The sequence below is a fragment of the Bos grunniens genome, chromosome 10, assembly GCF_055505025.1.
Source record: "Bos grunniens cultivar Pamir isolate PY7600 chromosome 10, Bosgru_T2T1.0, whole genome shotgun sequence".
NCBI lineage: Eukaryota > Metazoa > Chordata > Mammalia > Artiodactyla > Bovidae > Bos > Bos grunniens.
The window spans coordinates 91,768,299-91,792,283 of NC_141174.1; the positions used below are offsets into that span (position 1 = coordinate 91,768,299).

At 35.9% G+C, this 23,985-nt stretch overlaps 1 protein-coding gene across 8 annotated transcripts in view; it reads left to right on the top strand.

The window, feature by feature from the left end:
• Positions 1 to 23,985, top strand: part of HOMER1 (homer scaffold protein 1) — a 133,806-nt gene that overhangs the window by 51,619 nt on the left and 58,202 nt on the right. For 4 of the 8 annotated variants that reach the window (XM_086323103.1, XM_086323107.1, XM_086323101.1 and 1 more), the window contains 4 exons: positions 2,269 to 2,400; positions 5,967 to 6,059; positions 12,233 to 12,325; positions 14,086 to 14,225. In XM_086323103.1, coding sequence (XP_086179229.1) covers positions 2,269 to 2,400; positions 5,967 to 6,059; positions 12,233 to 12,325; positions 14,086 to 14,225 — 458 coding nt within the window. The remainder of the gene's footprint in view (positions 1 to 2,268; positions 2,401 to 5,966; positions 6,060 to 12,232; positions 12,326 to 14,085; positions 14,226 to 23,985) is intronic. The other 4 variants (XM_086323106.1, XM_086323108.1, XM_086323104.1 and 1 more) reach the window with 1 other exon arrangement.

Consider the following 23,985-nt stretch of genomic DNA (forward strand, 5'->3'; position numbering starts at 1 on the left):
AAGAGTTTAGACTTAGCGACTAAACAACAAATCAGCAGCACACGGGTCACGTCCCTTACATGCTTTATAAATCCTGTGGTTGCCTCACTGTGTGAGAGTTATTAGGATCAGCTGTAAGATACCTGTGTGTATCCTTGGAAACCCTCAGATCTCAGTTGACAAGTACCCTCCTCGGTGAACCCTCAGGGACCACCAAATTAGCCTTGGTCTTCCTGTCTCTCGGGCTTTATCCCATCCTGGTCTGTGGTCTTCTCAGCACTTACTACTCTCTGAAATCTCATTGCTCAGCTACTGGTTTGTTTGTTCATCAGCCAAGTCTTCTTGCTCTAGAATGTAATGCATAATCATGTTGCTTCTCACTGTTGTATCTCAAGTTCCTAGAATTGTGCTAGGCATTTAGTAGTACACACACAAAAAGTTGCATATTCAAACAATTCCTTACTATTAGTATATTCTTTCCCACTTAATCTTTCATTTGATGACAACCCTGTACATTATGCCCTTTGTGACCAAGTGGCTCAGACAATAAAGAATCCGCTTACAATGCAAGAGACCTGGGTTCCATCCCTGGGTTGGGAATATCCCCTGCAGAAGGGAACGGCAACCCACTTCAGTGTTCTGGCCTGGAGAATCACATGGACAGAGGAGCCTGGGGGGCTACAGTCCATGGGATCGCAAAGAGTCAGACATGACTGAGTGACTAAGGCCACATGTTAGAGCAATTGTTAGCTACATTTTATAGGATCTAGAATGACATGCTAGGAAAAACAGCTTTTGAACCAAAGGGTAAGGCAATATATTAGTATATAAATTTTGTCAGAGGTAAAAATGCTTATTGAGAAGAAGGGCTTTCATGTAGCAAAAGATAACATGACTACTGTCTGAGAGAAAGCAAGGCACTACACTCTTACTGTCTACTTTAGTAGGACAGGTATCAGGCACTCATTATAACTTCATCAATACCTCATAGTGAATAAATATTTACATTTTTACTGTTCATGTGGTATACAGATTTAGCTATGTCCTGAAAATGCTTCCTTTTTATTCAGAATTTTATAGTGCACCAAGTAACTGCTTATGGATTTGATAACATATCTGTTTTATTATCACTGAGATCACTTTGTAATCTCAATCTCAATTACAAAGTCATTAGACATTTTTTTTTAATTTTATTTTATTTTTAAACTTTACATAATTGTATTAGTTTTGCCAAATATCAAAATGAATCCGCCACAGGTATACATGTGTTCCCCATCCTGAACCCTCCTCCCTCCTCCCTCCCCATACCATCCCTCTGGGTCATTCCAGTGCACTAGACTTCTTAACTAAAACTGATTCTACCCTTTAGAAGTACTGGCAGAAGGACTGAATGAACTTAAGTTAATGTGGTAAAGGACAGTTGAAATTCATTAAAGTGATCAGCAAAGTTAATATTTAATAAAATAATGCTAATTTTCTAGCCTGCCAGACTCCTCTGTGCTCTCCAGGCAACAACACTGGAGTGGGTTGCTATTCTCTTCTCTAGGGAATCTTCCAACCCAGGGATCAAACCTGGATCTCCTGCATTGTAGGCAGATTCTTTACCATCTGAACCAACAGGGAAGCCCAATACTAGTTTTCTAAGGAACTATATTATAATAAAAAATGATAGTGATTCTCATTAACATGATTTTATACCACTTTATACATCAGCAAAGTATATATTTAAGGGTTTGTTTTGCTCTTGAGTAGAGGAAAACTTAGTAAATGACTGAAAATCTTTTCTGTATCACAGTATATTTCAGGTAAGTTGGCTTTAAGAAAATTCTTGATGGATTTTTAGAAAATAGTTTTCAAATAAAATTTGGTGTCTTCATTTTTGTAAGACGCTGTGGGGAGGGAGACTTTACTTTTAAATAATCAACTGCTAAAACCTTACTTGCTTCCAATGAACATCACCTAGAATTAATAGGTAGTAATCCTAAATGTTCAAAGAGAAGACACTGACCACATTATAAACTCTTTAAAATTCTCTGCATTACAGGAACATTTATTTTGCTTGTTAAGTGTTGAAATTTGTGAAAGAGTACCTTTGTATTTATGGTTCTATTATTACCATATTTCCACATTATCACTTATAATGTTAAAAACTGTTTCTCTAACTCTCTTCATATACTTAACATTGTGGCTCAATAGGAATCCTAAGTTTTTATCTAACTGAGTAGTCCTGTGCTTGATTGTCTATTTGCGAATTTTTGGCTGGTTCCTCATACTTATTTTATTTTTCAGGCAATAATTAACAGCACCATCACTCCAAACATGACATTTACTAAAACATCTCAGAAGTTTGGCCAGTGGGCCGATAGCAGGGCAAACACTGTTTATGGACTGGGGTTCTCCTCTGAGCATCATCTTTCGAAAGTAAGTTAAATCATAAGATCCAAGTGGAAATCTACATCTTCTGGTCAGACATCTTATAAATGTAATGGAAAATGGAGAGTATAAAATGTAGGAGAAATTTCTTTGGTATTCTCAGAATGACTGTAGTGACTTTAGAGCAAGAAGTGAGAGATCAGTAGATTCCACTGTTAACTGGAAACATTGTTGAATACATTAAATGCAGTCACCATTGATTGCATGTGTTGTATTGACATTTGTGTGGTTAACTAGGTATGATAGGAAATAAAAGGTGGGAATTATCACTTTAATATGGACTTTGCTTGGTGGGTAGCACCTTTGATTGATGTTCTGCAATATAGGTAAACACCAAACTCTTCTGAGTTGTGGAAACTCAAGCTGATAGTGGTATTTCAGCTTTTTGACATATAAATTCTGTTTTATGCTTTGTTTGGGTGAGAATAACTCTGAGCTCTCTGATACAACAGAGAGTAAGATCTAAGAGACCCTGAGGAGTTCTTGGAACCAACCAAGTAAATTGCTATGGCTAGAATGGCTGAAAAAATACAGAGCATCACCTGGGCAAAATATTGGGGAAAAAACAGTTGTTCTGCATAGAAGCAAAAAGCCATGAAGTGTTCATACCAGCAGCATCTTGAGTTCTTGTGGCTCTCACAAAGAAAGAGCTTATAAGAAGAAGGAAACAATGGCAGGATAGCAAGATGATCAAGGGGATGATTGCTCACCTTTATACTTCACATTTAGTGCTCACCAGACCCAGAGGGTTATGTTTACAACTTCTCTGTTTGAAGTATGCAGTTAAAAGAATAACCCTACGTCTGAACCATATTTTATGTATGCTTTGGTACACGTCAGATCCGATGACCTGGGAACTGAAATTGCTCAAGTGCAGGGTGAGCAGGCTTTGTTGGATGCACACTGTTAATACTTAACTTAAACCCCAACTGTTCATTATAGAAATCATTTAGATTCTTAAAAATCAGTTCTTTTTAAAAAATCTTACACTTTTGTGAATATTTATTGACTTGGTTATAATTAGATAGTTCAGTAGTTAAAATAATCTTTCTTTCCTTTGGTTTTAGTTGTAAAACTTCCTGAACGTTGTTTTCAAGTGCTTTTGTTATCTTTTCTTTAATATAAATTAGAGTTGAAAGCTCAGTTTTACAACAGTTTTAACTTTCATCTTGATGACTATAAGTCATTCTCTGTAAGATAATTAAGACAAACAAGTGTTGCCTAATTACGTTTCTCTTACACCCACCATATTCTCCAAATACATTTCTTGAACTGTGGTAAAAGTATGAGTTTTAGCCTCAAAGTATTTCAGCAAAGCAGGGACATAGGCATCCAGTTAAGCGTTGCCCCTCCATAAACAATCCCCTCAGGAAATTACACATTTATTCTAATATTTTTGCCATTACTCAGAACCTTTTTGGAACTTTTCTTTTGAAATTGTCTATTAAACCCTATAGCAAAAACATTAAAACTATGATTATATTACACTTGCTGAATTTCCTGACAACAAAGGAACTAGGTTGTGGATTAATTTCTCAAACTTGCGTGAAATGATTTTTGAACCTGAGTAATTTTTTACTTTACTTTATTAAGTTGGTTCTTTTTTATAACTACATCTTTCAAGTTATGGGCAAAAGCTAATGTGATAAGGAAATAGTTTATTAAAATCTGTCAATCATATTGTTTCCTCTTATCTGATATTTTTTCTGAGAATGGCGTTTATAGTTAAAGAATTTGTTTTTCCTCTTTAAAGTTAGTGTATATTTCTGACCACACTGACTGGTAGTGAGTCCTAGTACTGTATCGTGAAGGTGGATTGACTATTAGGAAACGACCCATTAGCTCCTGGAGTCAACCCTAGTGTTTATTCACCAGACTTGGCTCCAGGAGCTTGTGATCAATCTCTTCAGAATGTTTTGGCCCCAAAATAACAAAATCATGACTTATTTTCCAAGCTACCTTGAAGATTAAGGTTGGTGCTTTGTAGGGGCCCCAGAGGAGTATATAATCTTTTACATAAATGAAGCAAGCATGGAAATATTCTGGCTTGTTTTTATCACTAAAAACCATCCATGAAACAAAGCATTATAAGAGATCAGAGAAGTCTCTGCAGGCAATTGTAGACAAGGTGCTCTCAAAATGCAGAGAGCAGGAGCGCTGAAAAGAAATGTGTGGTCTCCTAAGGTTGACGGATGAGGAAAATTTCAACTATGCTTGGATTGTCAGAGTGCTTTCCAAGTGGTATTTTGTTATCATGGAAACCTAAGTCTATAAAAATTAACAGCAGCTTGGGTCTTTGTGAAGTTGAGGAGAGTTTTAAACATTAACTACCTTGGAATGCCAAATTAGTATAAGAAAAACTTTATGTACTAGTTCAAATTACATAAAGACTAATAATGGTTTTTCTTTTATTTCATTTCCAACAATGTGAATGTGACCTTTTTAGCTCTGTATTCAGATTTTTTTTAACAGTAATATGATAGTCTCTTCAATTAGATAAGTATAATAATGCAGATTCAGTTTCCTGATCTACAAGTTATAGATGGGGGGTAACAAGTTTAAGGTAAGAAGGAAAGTTATTATAACGGCTTTAATTTTGACCTTCTTCCGTTTCTCTGCAGTAGGTCAGAATATCATGAGCCTTTCCTTCCAAAGCTTTCCTTCCCCAAGATACAAGTGAAATTGGGGCTGGTTTATCAGGTTTGAGAGGGACCTGTAATTTCATGTTTTTATTGCCAACTCTAATAGATGTTTAAAGTTGCACAAAGGTTTTCAGTTTTTTGAAAAATCTGGTTATTTTGTAGCCTTAGCTTATTCTCTCTGAGAACAATGGGACAGTAATTTCCACTTCCAGTACATAAAGAGATACTGTTTGTAGCCCTGACCTTTATTTACTAGACTACCTTAAGTTCCTAAGAGTTAGCATTTCACAAAAGTAATTTTTTAAATTGTTACCAATCTTAAAGACCTTCGTGGGGACCTGCTTTTCCTTTCTGCTTCTGTTTAGGAATATTTGGTAATGAAAATCTACTAATGTCAATCAGTGACACTAATAAATGTTGCTGTTTGTATTGCTGAAAATAAAATGCCTCAGGTAATACAAGAGTTAATATCCTAGTAAAAGTTAAAGGCCTACTCCAGATACAGAGATGTTTAGGAGTGGACACTTAGGTGATTTAAATTTCTCTGTGATAAACAGTGTGCCCATCTTTACTGATTTCACTCCCAACCTCCACCCCCGTCCCCTACCTTGGTCTTAGTAAAGAATATCTGCACAACCAAGGAGGGACATAGCAAAGCTAGCTGACACCAAATTCTAACTTAGTTGTATCATGATGTTTTTGAATGAGATTTGTCAGAGTACTTTATGGTATGCTAATGTTTGATTTTAGGTTTATTTTCCTGTCATTTTCATATTACGCCTGTAATTGATTTGAGAGCTAAGTTGCTTGTATACAAGTCAATTATTCAGTAGAATGGAAGAAAATTAGGGTAAAAGTGGGCATTAAGACCTATTTTTATTTGGTTAATGTATGTAGTCTTTCTGCATTCAGTTTGCAGAAAAGTTTCAGGAATTTAAAGAAGCTGCTCGACTAGCAAAGGAGAAATCACAAGAAAAGATGGAACTTACAAGTACACCTTCACAGGTGGGTATATAGTTTCTATTCCTTGTTCATTTTAGATGATATGCTTTATGCCAGAGATAAATTTAGAAAAATAATGGCAAAGTTAAGGTGATTTTCAAAGTGGACATAGAAATGCACTCTTCAGTTAATCTGTACTAGTGGAGAAAGTGAAAATGAAGTGACCTGCTCCAGTGTTCTTGCCTGGAGAATCCCAGGGATGGTGGAGCCTGATGGGCTGCCGTCTATGGGGTCGCACAGAGTCAGACACGACTGAAGTGAGTTAGCAGCAGCAGCAGTGGAGAAAGGATTTTTTTCCCCTTATATATTAATGTGTATAAGAATCTCATGGCGGGGAAATCTGTTTAGTAATTAAAAGTCAGTTTTCTAATATGCATACAACTTGAAAACAGTTGTACACAAAGAGCATAGATTGCCCTGTTGTCTGTCTTCTGTCTTCCGTGATAATCAGTAGAGTGTGGCTGCAAGAGGAGACGTGGGAGAGGCTTGGGGAGACAAAAGTTTATTGTACTCACAGGTCCTAGAAATGTTGCAGGAAGGGTAACCCCTTCTAGGGCCCCAGAAGTGGACTCTTCTCTGACACTCAGCAATGAATTGTCCGAGGAGACACGTGTGCTGACAAAGCAAGAGACTTTATTGGGAAGGGGCACAGCAGGCAAAGGAAACCCGCGAGGACTGCTCTGTCACGTGACTCACAGTCTGGGGTTTTCTGGTGATGAGGCTAGTTTCTGGCTGTCTCTGGCCAATCATTCTGACTCAGGGTCCTTTTTGGTGGTCCATGCATTGCTCAAGCAAGATGGATGCAGCGAGAAGGATCCTGGGAGGTGGTGGGACAGGTGACATCTCCTTTTGGCCTTCCCTAAATTCTTCCAGTTGGTAGTGGCTTGTTAGTTTCATTTTCCTTACCAGGACCTCCTGTCATAAAATAATTCATGCAAATGTTACTATGGTGCCTGGCCAGGCTGGTTAGTTTCATTGTGTTTCCCCTAACAGGAGGCATGGCACACCTCTAGGAGGCAGCAGGGACGCCTCAGGTTGGGCAGCGGGCAGAAAGCAGGAGTGCAGGAGAACACGAACCAAGGCTAGAGCCTGCATTGGGGTTTCTCTTGGGAATGGCAGGCAGGGTGAACAACGAGGATTGACCAGTCTGCATGATTTCAACTGGCTCTAAACCATAAGGGCGGTTCCCAGTTGCCTAACACCCGGCCCTTGGAATGTTGTCTCCCCAAATTCAGGGGCCTGATAAAAGAGTATTTCCTGGACTGGTTAATTTACATGTAAAAGGCATGCTCCCATCGTAGCCCCCTGCTATCTCTAAGAACTGGCTAACTAGAAAGGTTTTTAAGATGTCATCACAGTATACAGAAAATTAAAATATATAAACAATATAGTTTGTTCTACCTGATTTTAAGATGTGTTTAAATCTGACAGTTGGAACATTTACATCTCAGCACTGAGACCCAAAGGTTGTAGGTTTTTATAAAGTATCACTTTTTCCTTTAATGGGTTAGTTAATACCTGCTACTTGTCCGTTGTATTCTTCAGCTGGAAATTAATTACATCTCCAAATAAAATTCATTAAATAGCTACATTTCAGTACTTTTACAAAGGTTTTAATGTAATAATATGACTCAGAGAAGGCCAGTAACTTTTAGCTTTTTAATAATAGACTTTTCTAAAATTTTTATTTCAGTTGAAATCTTATGGGTAAGGTTCAGCTTTATACTGGGTTCTTCTCTAGGGTAATTGTTTTTGAAGTGTTCTTAAGAGATTTTATAACAGGAAGGATTGGATGTTATAAATGTTTCTGTGGACTATGTCAGTAAGTAGCTGTTTTACATAAAACTTTTTTAAGGAAGTAGATAGTGATTGCCTTGGAATGTTGTGACTAGCCAAATGATTGGAACATTGTAGAAAATATTTTGCTCTTCCTTCCTCCCCACCCCTGACACCCAACTCTATTTGGTAAACCCTACTGGTATAAAGAGTTTTGAGTGTTTTCAGAGGAAAGAAGAGCTCTGTTAAGTATGCTTAAAGTAGACATTTCCTCACAGGCTAAAGGTGAACTCTGGATTGAAGCCAAAGCTCCATTATTCTTCCTCTGTATTTGCAGAGACCTGGAATAACATAAATGATCATTTAGAAACTTCTCTTGAATCTCCCTAAGTGCTCTGATAGTGTAGTGATGCTTTTAAACATAAAAGCCTGTTTAAAATTTAGTGCCAGCACACATTGGGAGCTCTAGTTCCTCAAGTGAATGATTCTAGTGCCACCGCAGGATGCTCCAGCACATTCAATAGAAGAATACTCCAAAGACTAATAAAATTGTAATAGATTACACTTTGCCATTGTACTTAGTTCCTCTTCTCTAATCGTAACTTGTTTTTGTTTAATTAGTCGGGCAATGTTACAAGTTGCTGCTAAGGTCCCTGCTTGTCTTTGGTGGAAGGAATGTCTTTAAGCTTTTACTTTCATCAGAGGAATCGAAGATGTTTATATTTGGAAAGTGCTGTGAAATACAATGAGTAAAGAAATGTCTTAAGTACACTAGCATTTGAGAACCAAAATATTCTGACCTTCATTTATCTTTTAAAAATATTTGAAGTCTGATTGTTAATTTACAGAAGCTAGAGAAATAGGGGAAAAAAGTATTTTCATTTCTCTTTCTTCTCCTTTCTTTTTTTGTATGACAGTCCCTTACAGAGGTCATTAATATTTCTGTTTTACTTTGAATCATGTAATCTCTGGCCACCCTGATTCTATTCATTTTGAGCTTGATTTTCACTGGTTTAATCCAATCTATTAAAATAACACTCTGCCTGGAGAATAGAATATTACTCAGGAATTCAGCAAAGGGAATCAAGAGATTAAATGTGATAATTGATAATAGTAGATAGTCACAGCTTTTGCTTTTATTCAAGGCTGTATTGCAGACAAGATAGGCATATGTATTTTCAGGTCAAATTTAGACATACATTCTTTTTCTGCCACTATGTGATCTTGAAAAATTTGCTTAATCCAAGTCTGTTTATACATCTGCAACATGAATGTTACATTACTTACCTTACAGGATTGTTGGGTGGAATAAATATGATAATGATAATGCCATGTTGACAATGTCGTTCAATAATGGCGATAATGTAGACTCTCGAGCTCGGCTTTGATCTGGACTCTAACCCTTATTAGTTTTCTGAGCTTAGGCACATTAGTATTTTCTTTAATTCATAAAATGGGAATAAGTTATTTCCTTACAAACTTGTTGTGAGAATTAAGTAAGGATTACAAAGTGCTTAATGTATAGTAAGGGCTTAATGTTAACAGTTGAGTTGTAATGTGACTATAATGGTGAAGATGATGATATAAAGCCTTGACAGTGTTATTTAGAAAAATACAGATGCCTTAATTAAATAAAGCCTACATCAAAAGCCCCTGGAAGACTTGTTAAAATACAAATTGTTGAGGCCCAACCATTTCTAAATTTAGAAGGGCTGAGATAGGGCCTTAGAATGTGCATTTCTAACAGGTTTCCAAGAGATGCTGAAGACTGTTGATCTGGAGAATCACACTTTGAGCAACACTGCTGTAGATAAATCCTTCCATCTCCCTAAAGGCTTGTGATGAAAGGCGTCTGGCATTTAGAGCAGAGTTAGCCAATTCCCTCTTGGACTCTTGAGCTAAGATTGTACACGCTGTATAAATACGAGGTTGTGTCATAATCTTCGTGTTGTCTTCATCCAGGTAACATCTCTAGGAATACATGGACTCATGTGTTAGTTGTCAGGTTCTCTCACATCTCTCTTTAAATAATAGACATTAATTTAAAACTTTTTCTCTGTTGGAGATCTTATGTCCTCATGTTTCCATGGGACTCTTTTAAACAGTCAATGATATATAATCAAGAGTGATGATTGACTTTAAACCTGAAATTTCTTACACAGTTCACAGTTGCAAAATACTGTATTTCAGTTAACTTAATAGAGAAAGGGGCTATATGATTAAATAATATCCAAATGTTTCTTCATTGGAGTTGAAAAAAATTAACTTTTAGCTGTCAGTTGACTAAGACTTTTAAACTGAGAAAAATCTATTTAATTCCATCACTTGTTTGCAGCCAAGCAAAAGTCATGGGCTTTTTATTTTTTTCCATTTAATATGTCAGGTTGTGTAGCATTGAACATATTGTAGTAGCTATCTTGATTTAGATTTAGTATGTCTTAACTTTTTCCTCAAGATTTTTTAGAATTCACTGTATAGAAAAAATAGATTCTATGTGTGTGAGTGTGTGTATTCAGAGAAAATCAATTTGTTTGTTTTTTTTTTTTGGTAAATGTCATAATTTTAAAAATTCTCATTTTAGCAATAAATTGCATTTGCCCAAATGGCACTGGTTTCTTGTAAGTGATTATTAGAACCTCTGTGACTAGCTATTCGATCCTATGACAGTCAGTTGATCTCTTTGGGCAGTGGTTCTTGAATCTATAAGGTCAGAGATTTGAATTAAGGACATTTCAAATGCAATAAATCTTGAGTGTTTTAGATTTTCTTGGTATAAATGGATTTTTTGAAAGGTGGTCTGCATTTAGACCTGTTACTGTCCTAAACTATATTAGTTACATATCTAGCCCAAAAATATACCTTTAGAATTAGTGAATGCCTATATATTAACTATGATACCTTCTTAGTCATAGTATCATTTGACAAGTTTCATATTTACTGAACCAAATACTACAAGAACAATGTTTACAACCTTAGGAAAGATTTGCTAGAGCTCTCTTCATATAATTATTTGCTCTCCACAGTAAGAACAGTGAAGACATATGTCTTTAATCCTGATTATGAATCTTTCTTAGAGTTGTGTTTGACTCTTTGTGACCCCATGGACTGTAGCCCACCAGGCTCCTCTGTCCATGGGAAGAATACTGGAGTGGGTTGCCATTTCCTCCTCCAGGGGATCTTCCCAACCCAGGGATCGATCCCAGGTCTCCTGCATCTTCTACATTGGCAGATGGATTCTTAATCACTGAGCCAGGGAAGCCCAAAATTAAGAACAGTGCAGATATGTGTCTTTAATCCTGATTGTGAATCTTTCTTACATAAATCATATCAAATTTGATTGTCTACAATTTCCCAAGATTTGTTTTTCTTCAAGTAGAGCTAAGCCTTGACACCCCGCCCTCCTGCTGTGGCACATACACCTGAGAGAAGGCTGCTGGCAGCGCCCTTCAGGCCTGGCCTGCAGTGGGAGCCAACATCATTTCTTTCCCATGTGATTCAAGATATTTCTGGGGCTTTTTGCTTTTTTCAGGGGAGGGCTTTCTTGCCACTTCATAAATGAGGAAAGAGAATTCTTAAGCACTTTCTGAATCTTTTACATCCTTGCTCAGGTTTCTTTTTTTATAATATGGTCATATCTTCTAGTTTTGGCTTCCTTGGTACTCTCATATTTTAAAATGCAAAGTTTTTATTTTTTGTCACTGTGATCAAAGAATATATCATTTGATATATTTTTCCTTAAACATTTACTATAGACGTGCTAGCTATATTAGCTTAGGAATCCCTTTCTAAAAAGAAATTACCCTACTTTTTCAAAGTTTGTAGTCTAGCAGATATACTTCATGCTTTTTAAATGATTTATTTTTTAATTGAAGGATAATTGCTTTATAGAACTTTATTGGTTTCTGCCAAATATACTTCATGCTTTTAATTTTGATATTTGATTTAAAGATATAAAATGTAGGTTTTATGAAAGTTAAAGTTTTTAAGGAATAACCACAGTTGAATAGGAAACTGCACAGAATTTAATCTAAAAACAACTAGATATTTGGAATATGTTAAATAAAACAAGGGTCACAGTGCTATTTTTAGCATATGTAAAATTTCTGGAAGGTTTCACACAATTCTTCAGGCTGCCCCTGTGGTAGTTGGAGCAGTTGGAGGGCAGTGGAGTTTCGTCGCCCTCATGTACTGTTGGAGCTATTTCTTGTTCTCCTGAGCAAATGTTGATTTTTTTTTTTTTTACAAACATCCTTAAAAATAAAACACGCCCAGGGCTTTTGTTTTCGTTTTAGATATAGCATCTAGAGTAACTTAAATATGCCTTTTGTTAAATATAGCGAATATTTGAGCCTCTGGAAGAAAAGCAACCTGAGTCCCGTTCTTCCTTTTCTCCTCCTTAGCTTGTCTCTGAGAACAGTCTGCTTCAGTGGCATCAACAGTACTATCCTCCCCAACACCCATGCCTCATCAACTTTCTTACTTCATTCCAGAAGGTCGTAAGAGCCAGAAATCAGACGACCTCCTCTCTCTTTTAACCCTAATCTCCTTTTCGCTCTCACACTCTTCTCAACCAGCTCCAGCAGGTCCTCGTTGCTAATACTAGTTGTGCTCTTGCATGTTAACAAGGCGGTTTGTTTCTGTTGTCATTTTCACTGAATCAGTTTTTGGCCAACCTAGCATGCAGTTGACTGGACAGTTGACCTGGATTATTTTAGTTTGGCCTTTCTTGGAGAAAAAATCTTCCTGATTTATTGAAACCAGATATGAATACCTCATGGTTTTACTGGCTGCTTAAAACTTTTCCAGGCTAATTGATATGGCCCGTGATTGATCAAGAGATAGTCATTTTGGTTACTCTTCTCTCAGTAGGATTTGACTTTGTTGTAGAACAATTTCATGTTGTCACAATATTGGAAACTATTTGTGCATCAACTTATTGGTTAATAGAAACAATAGATTCAGAAGAAAGATTTTACAGGAATAAAATTAAATGTCAAACTAGAGGTTCCATTAATAATTGAAAAATAGGTGAGGATGTGGAATCAAGAAGGAAGGCTTTTGATCTTTTGATAGTTTGTATAATTTATAGCATTATGGTACCATTAGTTAAAATATTTAAATGTGAAATAAAACACATAAAGCAGTATAAAACCAGAAGCCCCAGAAAAGAAAGTTGATCTCACCACATTAATATTTTCCATATTTCTTTCTAGTGCTTCTCCATGAGTAATAATTGTTACATAAAGTATATAAATTATCATAATCTAGATATCTCCTTATATCATCCTCTTTTTCGAGTTATAAGCAATTTCCTATATTACACATATTCATCTTGTTTCTGTTTGAGGAGATCTTACATTCTTTCAGGTTGACAAATTATGACCATCCCCAGCCACTCCCCTGTTGAACACTAATGTTTTCATTTTCTTGCCTAACTTAGCCTAATATTTCAGTTTTGAAGTTTTATTGGTCTGAAATTGTAAGGGGTCCACCAAGCTGCTCTTTAACCATCTTGTGCTGGGACCTTCCTTGGTTAATGGGTTTGTCAAATGACACCTCATTCTGATTTCTGATAATCTGGTGATGACAGTCATAAGAGTAAGTGTCAGAGTGAGCTTTGTTTTAAATTCCATCTCTTTTCCAGTGGGATAACTTAAATTAACTTAGATAGAAATAAAACAGGAAATTTTGCAAAGAGAAATACTTTCATTATGAGTAGCAGGCAAGAAAAGCTGAAATACACTAACATCATTGTATATAATGTTACAGGAATATTTCCAATTACCTTTCTGAATGACTCTTAGAACTGAAAACTATGGCAGATAAAAAAATTGAAACTTGAGATTTCATTCTTTCTCTTCCTATCCTCCCATAAATAATAAATAATAATCTTTCAGCTTTGTCTTATTTTCTTTTTCTTCTCAAATAATTATTTGAACATCTAGCCAATTAATTGCTTATATAACCTGGAAGTTTTTTAGTTCTTTGAAGCTATAATTTCTAAATTGTATGTTTACATTTTTAAATTGTATCATTTCAGATAGTTTTCTTGTGCATTGCTTTGCTTTAAAATTTTTTCTGTTTAAATTTCATTTTTTAAGCCTTTGATTCAAATTTCAGTTGAAATATGACCATATTTCATAAGTGACATATATCAGAGTCAGTTTTAACTTTTAGATTACCTTGTATATTTTAACAAAACTGTAACACTTTTTAAATCCCCATGCCTTTTTTTCTTCTTTTTTTTTTAAAGGAATCAGCAGGTGGGGATCTTCAGTCTCCTTTAACACCAGAAAGCATCAACGGGACAGATGATGAGAGAACACCTGATCTGACGCAGAACTCGGAGCCGCGGCCTGAACCCACCCAGAACGCACTGCCGTTCACACATAGGTACAGATTCAGCTCAGCCGTCATGATTAAGTAACGTGTACAAACTCACTTCGTTTCAGATAAATCTTGCAAAGTTACAACCCTGAGTCAAAATTCCAGGTCAGACTTTTTATTTTTTTAACTCTTAACTTCAGAGAAGTTTTGCTGATTTATAGTTTATAGTTGCCTAGATGGACTGGAGTGGGCAATCTCCACTGCCTTTGTAGAAAGAGGGCTACTGAGCTAATTATACTACAAATCATTTTTCAGTGAGACAACATGTTATTGCAAATCCCCCCTATTTATTTCTTTACCCAGCCTGTAAAAGACCCTCTTTGTTAACCTGGTTTCCATTTTCATGTATGTTCTTGAGAGTTATAAAAATTTTTTAAAAATTAGGTTTCCTACTCTGAAATTAAGCTTTGCTGTCACTTAGAGGAGATCTCACTGTATGATTTCAAACAAGGAAACGGTTTATTGGTGTAACTTCCAGCATGAACTTGTTAATGTCAGACTTACTTTTGCACATCAACTAACAAAAGATAAATCTTCACATGCTTCTGAATTTTAAAGAATTTGATACTTTAAAAAGATGCGATTTATTCTAAATATATTCCAAACCAGTTACACTAATTATTGGCCATGTTGGAGTATTTTTAGGATGTAAGGAGATCTGAGAATCTGCAAATGTAAACAAATACCTATTAGTCATTGTCTTTATTTTTATCCTTCTTTGGAAACTTTTGACCTAGGTAGTTTTAATTAAAATTAAGAAAAAAGTTCTCCTTTGTCATGCATCTCTTTTTGGACCAGTTCAAAAAAATAAAATTCTTTAGCATATTTAGAAGAATGGTGAAGTGAGATACTCCAAACTCTTTTCATGAGAATTTTAATTTTGATTGAATTGGTTGAATATTAGGGGTACAGGCCTAAACTTATTAGAGGCATTGAGGGACCTCATACTCAGCCCAAGGAAGAAGAAATTTAAGGTTTTTCTTAGGAATGAAAGGGGGGAAAACTGACTATGAGGCTATTCCAGTTTGTTTCTAAAAATGCAAATAATTTTGCATAAAAGAGGCACATTTTGGAGTTTTCATAGAGGCGATGCTCTAAGTATTTCAGAATAAGCGCATTCTCGTTTCTATAGCTGTAAGAGTGACTGAACGTGTGAACATTTTTGGTTCATCTAGTCCGAAGACTGTCTGTTTACACTAATAGTAAACCATATTACTACTAAAGAACAATGTGATTCATATGCAGTTTTTAAAATATTTGTATTGAGGAAAGCAAAAATTTCTTTCCTGTTTAGCACATCCAATTAGTAAATAGATGTAACTACAGTGAACATAATTATAAACTTGATTTCTTTGGCTAAAACTTAAACAAGACATGTGCATTGAATACTGTTGCATTAAGAAATACGAATTTTTGTATTTATCATTGGTAAAGCTGTTTCTAATCTACTTTTTGCACCTAGAATTTTCTGAGTGTTTATTACTTTTCTAATCTTCAGTGCTTGGAATTACTAACTGCGACTGGTCATCTATTGATTTTCTCTGTTCTTGGGGGTCAAGTAGGAGTTACTTTCTTTGATGTGAAGATACAGCTTATTTGACTGGAATATATAGGTTAGCCAAGGAGATATTTGAGTTCTGAAAATGAAATTTAACAGGTCGATTTTAGCTTTTGGTTATATTAAAGGCATTGTGCAATCTTAGAGTTTTCTTATTATTTAAAAAGTACTTTAGGATTTTAGAAGATTTATCCTCTGAACTTTTTATTTTATATCAATCAATATTAATGAATACTCACTAAGTTACTCGATTAAAATTAAGATTTCTACCTGAGACAGAAAACTGAATCATTTACAACTAAAGTTAGAATGTCAAAATAGCATTAAAGATTTCAGAGATGGTGTAATCTAGGATTTTTCAAACTGTAGTGGTTTGAAATCCACTTAGGTTATTCATTTCATTATGAAAAAAATGAAATGTAAAATTAAATAGGAAAAACCAAAATAAAACTTAACATTAGGAGAAGAAACGGTGTTTCAGGAACATACATATTTTAGCGTGGGCTGGATTCTAGGGTAAAACATCAAAGTTTGAAAGCCTGTGCCTTTGACACATTCCGGAAGTTGGATGATTTGTCCTAGGTTGCTTGGGTTATTAGTAACAACTTTGGGTTTACAGCTCAGCACTTTTGATCCTAGTAGGTACTACCAAGTTAGTTAACAGTACATTTTAGTCTAATCCCCAAAACAAGCGCATTGTTGTGTCAGAAATTTAAGAGCTGTTTCTATGTCAGGAAAACTATATAGAAATAAGATCAATGTTTCATAAATTACACAAAGAATATTAAAATAATTTTTCTTTAAATCTGAAACTCACAAATATTTAAACTTGATACAGCATCCTTTTTAACCATGGCAAAAAAAAAAAAAACATTTAAAATCTGTGTTTTTAAGGCTTGCATATAATGTTTATTTTTGCCTTTCTTCCTTGGTACTTATTTCAGCAGGAAAGAATGAACAGCAAAAAAGATATTCTGCCAACATTCTTCTGTTCTGGTTGATATCATTTTATTGCTAAATTAGGAGCAAAATCACTAGAACATCTATGTGTGTGTGTGTGTGTTTTAAAAGATGGAAGGATATGGGAAACAGTGATCTAGTCCGTCAAGTGGATTGAGTTGATTATAGTAATAGCTATTTAGCAAGCCAGCTTGTGCTCTTCTTAAAATTTAAGTTTTATGCCTAAATCTTACTGATTCATTAATTAACATGCCAAAAAGAAGGCCCTGAGTTTTCATTCGGTCCTGAAAATTTAGTAATGTATTTATAGTTTATTTACTCTATAAGCTTTATTTATTTTTTAAGAAGTACTACTTAGTTTTAAAGAGAAAAGCAAGATTTTTTTTGTTAATCTTTAAACTTACACTAAGTTTCAAATGTATTTGAAAGAGATAATACTTTGGTGAACTCCCACGAACCTATCTCTGAGCTTCAAAATTTAGGAAAAAATGGCCAGTCTTGTTTCATTTCTAATCCTACCCACTCTTTCACGTTTGTATTTTTAGAGCAAGTCCCAGGCATATAATTTCATTCACAAATACTTTTTAAAAATTACTTTTGTATTTTATTATTTACTAAGCCAGTACAACTTTTTATATCTAAATTCTATTTACTGGCATTATAGAGTTACCTTTATTTACTCTTTTCTTTGATTTTTTAAAAATTATGCTGCTGGACTAAATTTTAAAATGTATGAGCTGCTCGGTATTCCTTAGTCAAGTGCTACAGTACTGTTTTGTGTCCTTGTTATAAACTATGCAAAAATATTTTCATTAAAGAAGTTCTGATAAATTAACACTTTAAAAAGTATATTTATTTGAATGCTCCAGACTTCTAAAGTCTGGAGATGTGTAAAATAGGAAGATTATGAGGATGAAAATGTTTACTAATTTCTTTGGGGAAATAGTATTAAGTTTTATCTGAATTGCTGTTTTTTCTTAGAAAATATTTTTTTTTAACCTAACTGATAATATCCTTTTGGGACTGAACAGGTATACACTGACCCACTGAAGTGTTCAGGGCTTCCTTTGAGGCTGTAGTCTAGATGAACTATATAGTTGACCTTTGAACAACACAGGTTTGAGCTTACAGAGTCCACTGATAAGTGGATTTCTTTCAATAGTAAAAATTACAGTAGCACACAATCCTCGGTTGAATCTATGGGTGTGCAACCCAGGATACAGAGGACCACCTGGAAAGCTATGCATGGCTTTTTGACTGCATTGAGGGTTGACGCCCCTAACTCCCTGCATTGTTCAAGAGTCATCTGTATACTAAATAAAATACTGTATGCTTGATAATATATACATCTATCTATCTATATAAAATATGGAGGATGGTTTTGTGGTCTCATTCCAGGAGGGATTTGTTTTCTTCATAGTATCAGCTATATGGAATTTTAGAATTGACTCGTTATTTCTCAATGAACTCTAGGATATTTTTAAAGATATAAAGCTATCTAAAATTCTCTCAGAAATAGTTAATTTTATAGTTTTCCAGGGCTGTTAGAGGGTAATACTGAAATGTAACGCTGAAAACTGCAATTTTTTATTTTGTTCATTGTGATTTGATGATTCTCAGATATATAGTAATATAGTGATAAATAGCTGCTGTTACATTTTTGAGAGTTGAGAGCAGATATGTGTATATAGCAATAGTTCATGAAGCTATTTTTATACTGATAAATTTTAAAAAGTTTGATTATCTTACTGGAAAATTGGCTATTTTGAGCACCTATTACATTTAAATTCTTCTAAAGTTTAGATAATGTATTCTCATGGTGCTGCTAGAGTTGATGCATTTGGGGGTATTGCATGTATCTTCTGTTAAAGAGATTTTTCTCCCACTTGGTGTTTTTCCAGCAGATATTCATTAAAGGATATACGCAGAATCATTCCTCCTTAGTGTGTTGATTTGCTTTAAATCAGTATAATGACAATTTTACCATAATCTGAGTGGGTTTATTCCACTCGTATTTAATAGATTAATTACTTCATTTATTATCAGTTTCCAAAAGCTACTATTTTTAAAACTGTGATTAGAGAGTTTTGTACATTTTCAGAAACTAAATTTCATTGGAAAATATACACGTTAAAAAGACAAGCAGTGTTTTATCTTGACTCGAATACATTTTGTACATATTTGAACATGATACAAACAGAAAAAAAACTGTTAGGAGCTCTGGAGTACTATATTCTCCACAGCTGTGCCATTTGTCTCTCTTTTCATGAATAACTTCTAGGGTTATAGTTATAGAAAAAATAGTAAAATAGAAATAATTTCTGTGGACAACTCTTGTTTGAATAAAACTGTGTAAAGCTGGGGCTTGATTTCACAAGAAGGGCTTTATCATTGAGAAAATTGTAGATAAAAAACATAACTTGTAGGATTCCCCTTATAGTTGCAGTTACAAATATTGTTATTCTACCTCAAATCAAACCTCAAAATTAGAATTCGTTTTTCAAAATTAATTTGAAGGCCAAAACAGTTAGTGAGAGAGTGCAACTCAACATTGTGGAGATAGCAGAATTTCCTTTACTAATTGTAAATAGGTAGCATTTTGTGAGAAGTGCTGTGGTAATTTGGCAGTGTATATAGGTCTGCATTTTTCTGGGAACTTGGAAGTAATCCATGTATTTTTGAATAAGATGCAATAAAAGTATAGTGAAAAAGAGTGTTTATTCAGTTCAGTTCAGTTCAGTCACTCAGTTGTGTCCGACTCTCTGCGACCCCATGAATCGCAGCACACCAGGCCTCCCTGTCCATCACCAACTCCCGGAGTTCACCCAGACTCACGTCCATTGAGTCGGTGATGCCATCCAGCTATCTCATCCTCTGTCGTCCCCTTCTCCTCCTTCCCCCAATCCCTCCCAGCATCAGAGTCTTTTCCAATGAGTCAACTCTTTGCATGAGGTGGCCAAAGTACTGGAGTTTCAGCTTCAGCATCATTCCTTCCAAAGAAATCCCAGGGCTGATCTCCTTCAGAATGGACTGGTTGGATCTCCTTGTAGTCCAAGGGACTCTCAAGAGTCTTCTCCAACATGGTTTTTACATATATATATATATATATATATATATACAGTTCAATTTCCTATCTTAAATTTTTAAGAACTAATCTTCATTCTATTTTAATGTCTTCTAAAAGATTTTGAGGAAAATATAAATATTTTCTAAAGCATTTTGGTTGGGAATTATCACTTAATATGGATTATTTGCAAGAAGAAAAGTACTATTCATATGAGATAATGACATTACTAACGTACCTCCAATTAGAGATTGTTCCTTCCCCTTCCTCTCTGCCTTACCACTGAAATTAATGGGAAGAATTTTCACCAGTCCATCCCTTGTGATTGTTAGTTTGTATTTTCAGGGTTACTACCTTGGAGTTAGGGGTACTGTCGCTCACAAAGGAACAGATGTATCTTAGATTAATTATGACCTTTTTCCTAGGACTTTTAAAATTTTCCTAGGAGGACTTTTGAATATTCTTTTTTCCCTCCATTTGTGGTCTTTGAAGACCATGGTGGGGATTCCGTTGGAAGGGAGGTGTGTGATGACGACAGTTACATTCCAGGACTTAGGGGAAAACACTCTTCCTTTGGGCTTGGCTTTCTGTCTTTCCTCCTACTAGAATAGCAGTGTGTGAACAGAGGCAGAGGCCAGGCAAGTCGCATGAATGTGTGACGTTTGTGATGTGTGTGTGGTATATGACAGTATGGAATTGCCAGGTCTGTGGGAATACATGGTTCATCCAAAGACACTACAGTTTTTAAAACACAAGGCCAAACAGAGAAATGAAGATTATGTGACCCATCTGGTTTCTAGTTTAGACTTTCAAAAGGAATCTTTATGAGTTATTAATATATATGGTTTAGCCCAAGGTAATGATTTTAAGCAAATTCCCACCTAGTAATATCTGTTGTTATAATGCCCTTATTAAGTTCTTGGTGGTGGTATTTGGAAGGATATGATTTGAAGATTTGGAATCCTGGATATTTACTCTTTGGTGACATACTACTCTGATAGGCATTATTACTACTCTCAAATACAAAAAATCTGACCATGTCCCTTCTCTCCTTAAAATATTTCAGTGGCATGATGTATGTAGACCAGTCCACGGTCATCAGATGAGACCCCCCCAGCCTCATCACCTTGTGATTTTGTAGCAGCTACTCGCATTTGCTTTTGGTCCTCCACTCCCAGGTGGCGCAGTGGTTAACGAATCCACCTGCCAGTGCAGGAGACACAAGAGATGTGGGTTCTATCCCTAGGTCAGGAAGAGCCCCTGAAGTAGAGAATGGCAACCCACTCAGTATTCTTGCCTGGAAAATGCCATGGACAGAGGAACCTTGTGGGCTGCGATCCATGGGGTCGCAGAGTCAGACCCAACTGAGCACACGTGCACTCCGCTTACAACCAAGCAAACATGAGACTGCTCGTCTGCAAGGCTTTGCTCCCTGGGTTTTTTTTATGTTATCCCTTTTCTTTGGAGTGACTGCATACACACACAAACACACACACACACACACACACACACACACTCTGTGCTTCCTTGCAACCCCGCCTCTGTTTTTGTTGTTAGTTGCTTAGTCTTGTCAGACTCTGTGACCCAGTGAGCTGTAGCCTGCCAGGCTCCTCTGTTCATGAGATTTCCCAGGCAAGAATACTGGAGTCAGTTGCCATTTCCTTCTCCAGGGGATCTTCTTGACGCAGGAATCAAACCCATGTCTCCTGCAAGTCTCCTGCATTGCAGGTGGATTCTTTACCACTGAGCCTCCTACTTCTGTCTCTAACTTGATCACCAACTGATGAACCCCAGTATGTCCTTATAAGTTCCAGCATTATATCCTCTAAAAAGCTCTGTTTCATGTCTCCAGACTGAATTATATGTCTCCTCTATTAAATCCCTGTTGCCTCCAAACTGACATATACAGGTTGACATTAGCCTCTCAGTCTCTCCTGGGGCAATGATTGTGCTTTATTCATTTATGTCACCGATGATTAGTATATAGTAGGCATTCTTTAAACATATGAAGGGAACGATGTTCCTCCCAAAAATAGAGTATATGCTCTGAATGCGCTTGGTACAGTGCTTCAAGTGTGGGGTTACGCCTACAGATTCATAAGACCTTAAGGCTAAAATATATTAATGAACTAGTTATGGTCTTTGAACAGCAGTCACTCTAATCAACTTAAGACTTGAGTTTAACAGAGTTAGTCTAATTGTCTTCAAAATCACATAACCCTCCAAGAGGGTTTGTTTTCTCTATCATGTTTCAGACTCTCCTTGTCTCACTTTTTTTTTTTCCTGTCGTTGTTCAACGCATATTTGCCATCACTTGCTGAACTCCCGTCTAGAGTCTTAGCTTCTGGCTAAGCTTTGTTGAGTTGTATTTCTTGGTAGCGCGTACTGTTTCTAGTCATTAGGGCATGTAAGAGATAAAGAATAAATGTGTTGTGTGGAAAAATACGCATGTACTTTTACTGTCACTGAGATGACAGAAAGGGGTAAATAAGTTGGTGCAGCTTGATCATTAGCATAAAAGTATCCCATATATATGTATTCACCTGAGCAGAGCTAACAGAGATACCCATATGAAGAAGAATTACTTTTCCTTTTAATTCTAGCAGGGTCTACTTAGCTATTGATACTCATTAATATTGTTAATAGCAGTTTTATTGAGCTACAGTGCACATACTAGACAATTCACCTATTTAAAGTATATAATTCAGCGGTTCGGGGTACAACCAAAACTGTTCAAGAGTTTCTACAATCATGACCACAATTTTAGAACACTTCATTGCCTACCCGTAAAGCCTATGCCCTTAGCAGTCACTTCCCTCTTGCCCTTCACACACGATCTGCCTCCCCCAGTCCTAGGCAATCACTCATCTACTTTCTCTCTCTCTAGATTTGTCTGTTCTGGACATTGTCTATAAATGGAATCACATGATACGTGGTATTTTATGACTGGATTCTTTTACTTAGGATGTTTTCAGTGTTTATCCATGTTGTAGCATATGTCAATACTTCATTTCCCTTTACTTCCAAATAATATTCTATTAACCCACTCATCAGTTGATAGACATTTGGATTTTGTTTCCACTTTCTGGAAGTTCCACCATTGTTACGAATAATGCTGCTATGAACATTTATGTATGAGTATTTGTGTGGACATAGGTTTTCAGCTGTCCAAGTATATATCTAGTAGTGGAATTGATGGGTCATATGGTAATTCAATGTTTAACCTTTGGAAGGAACTGCCAGACTGTTTTGCAAAGCAGCTGCACTGTTTTGAAATCCCTCCAGCGGTATGTAAGAGTTCCAGTTTCTCCACATCATCATCAACACTTGTTAGTTTCTCTTTTTTGTCATAGCCCTCCTTGTAGGTATGCTGTGGTATCTCATTGTGGTTTTGCTTTTTATTTCCTTGATGGCTGATGTTGACCATTTTTTCATGTGCTTATTGGCCACTTGTATATCGTCTCTGAAGAAGTAGCTACTCAGATTCTTTGCCCATTTTTAATTGGGTTTTTATCTCTTTGTTGTTGAGTTGTAATTCTTTATATATTCTAGATGTTAACTCCTTATAAGTTAAATAATTTGTGGATAGCAATATTTTCTCCAATTCTGTAGGTTGCCTTTTCACTTTCTTGATGGTATCCTTTGCAACACAGTTCAGTTCAGTTCAGTCGCTCAGTCGTGTCCGACTCTTTGCGACCCCATGAATCGCAGCACACCAGGCCTCCCCGTTTATCACAAACTCCCGAAGTTCACTCAAACTCACATCCATAGAGTCGGTGATGCCATCCAGCCATCTCATCCTCTGTCGTCCCCTTCTCCTCCTGCCCCCAATCCCTCCCAGCATCAGAGACTTTTCCAATGAGTCAACTCTTCACATGAGGTGGCCAAAGTACTGGAGTTTCAGCTTTAGCATCATTCCTTCCAAAGAACACCCAGGGCTAACAAAAGCTGTTAATTAAGTTCATTTATCTTTTTTTTTCTTTTGTTGTTTTTGCTTATGGTGTCATATCTAAGAAACCATTGCCCATAAGCACAAAGATTTACACCTGTGTTTTCCTTGAGAATTCTATGATTTTTAACTCTTATATCTAGATCTGGCCAATTTTGAGTATTTCCATATATGATGTAGGATTGAATATTTCCATATGTGACATAGGATATGATTGCCCAACTTTATTCTTTTA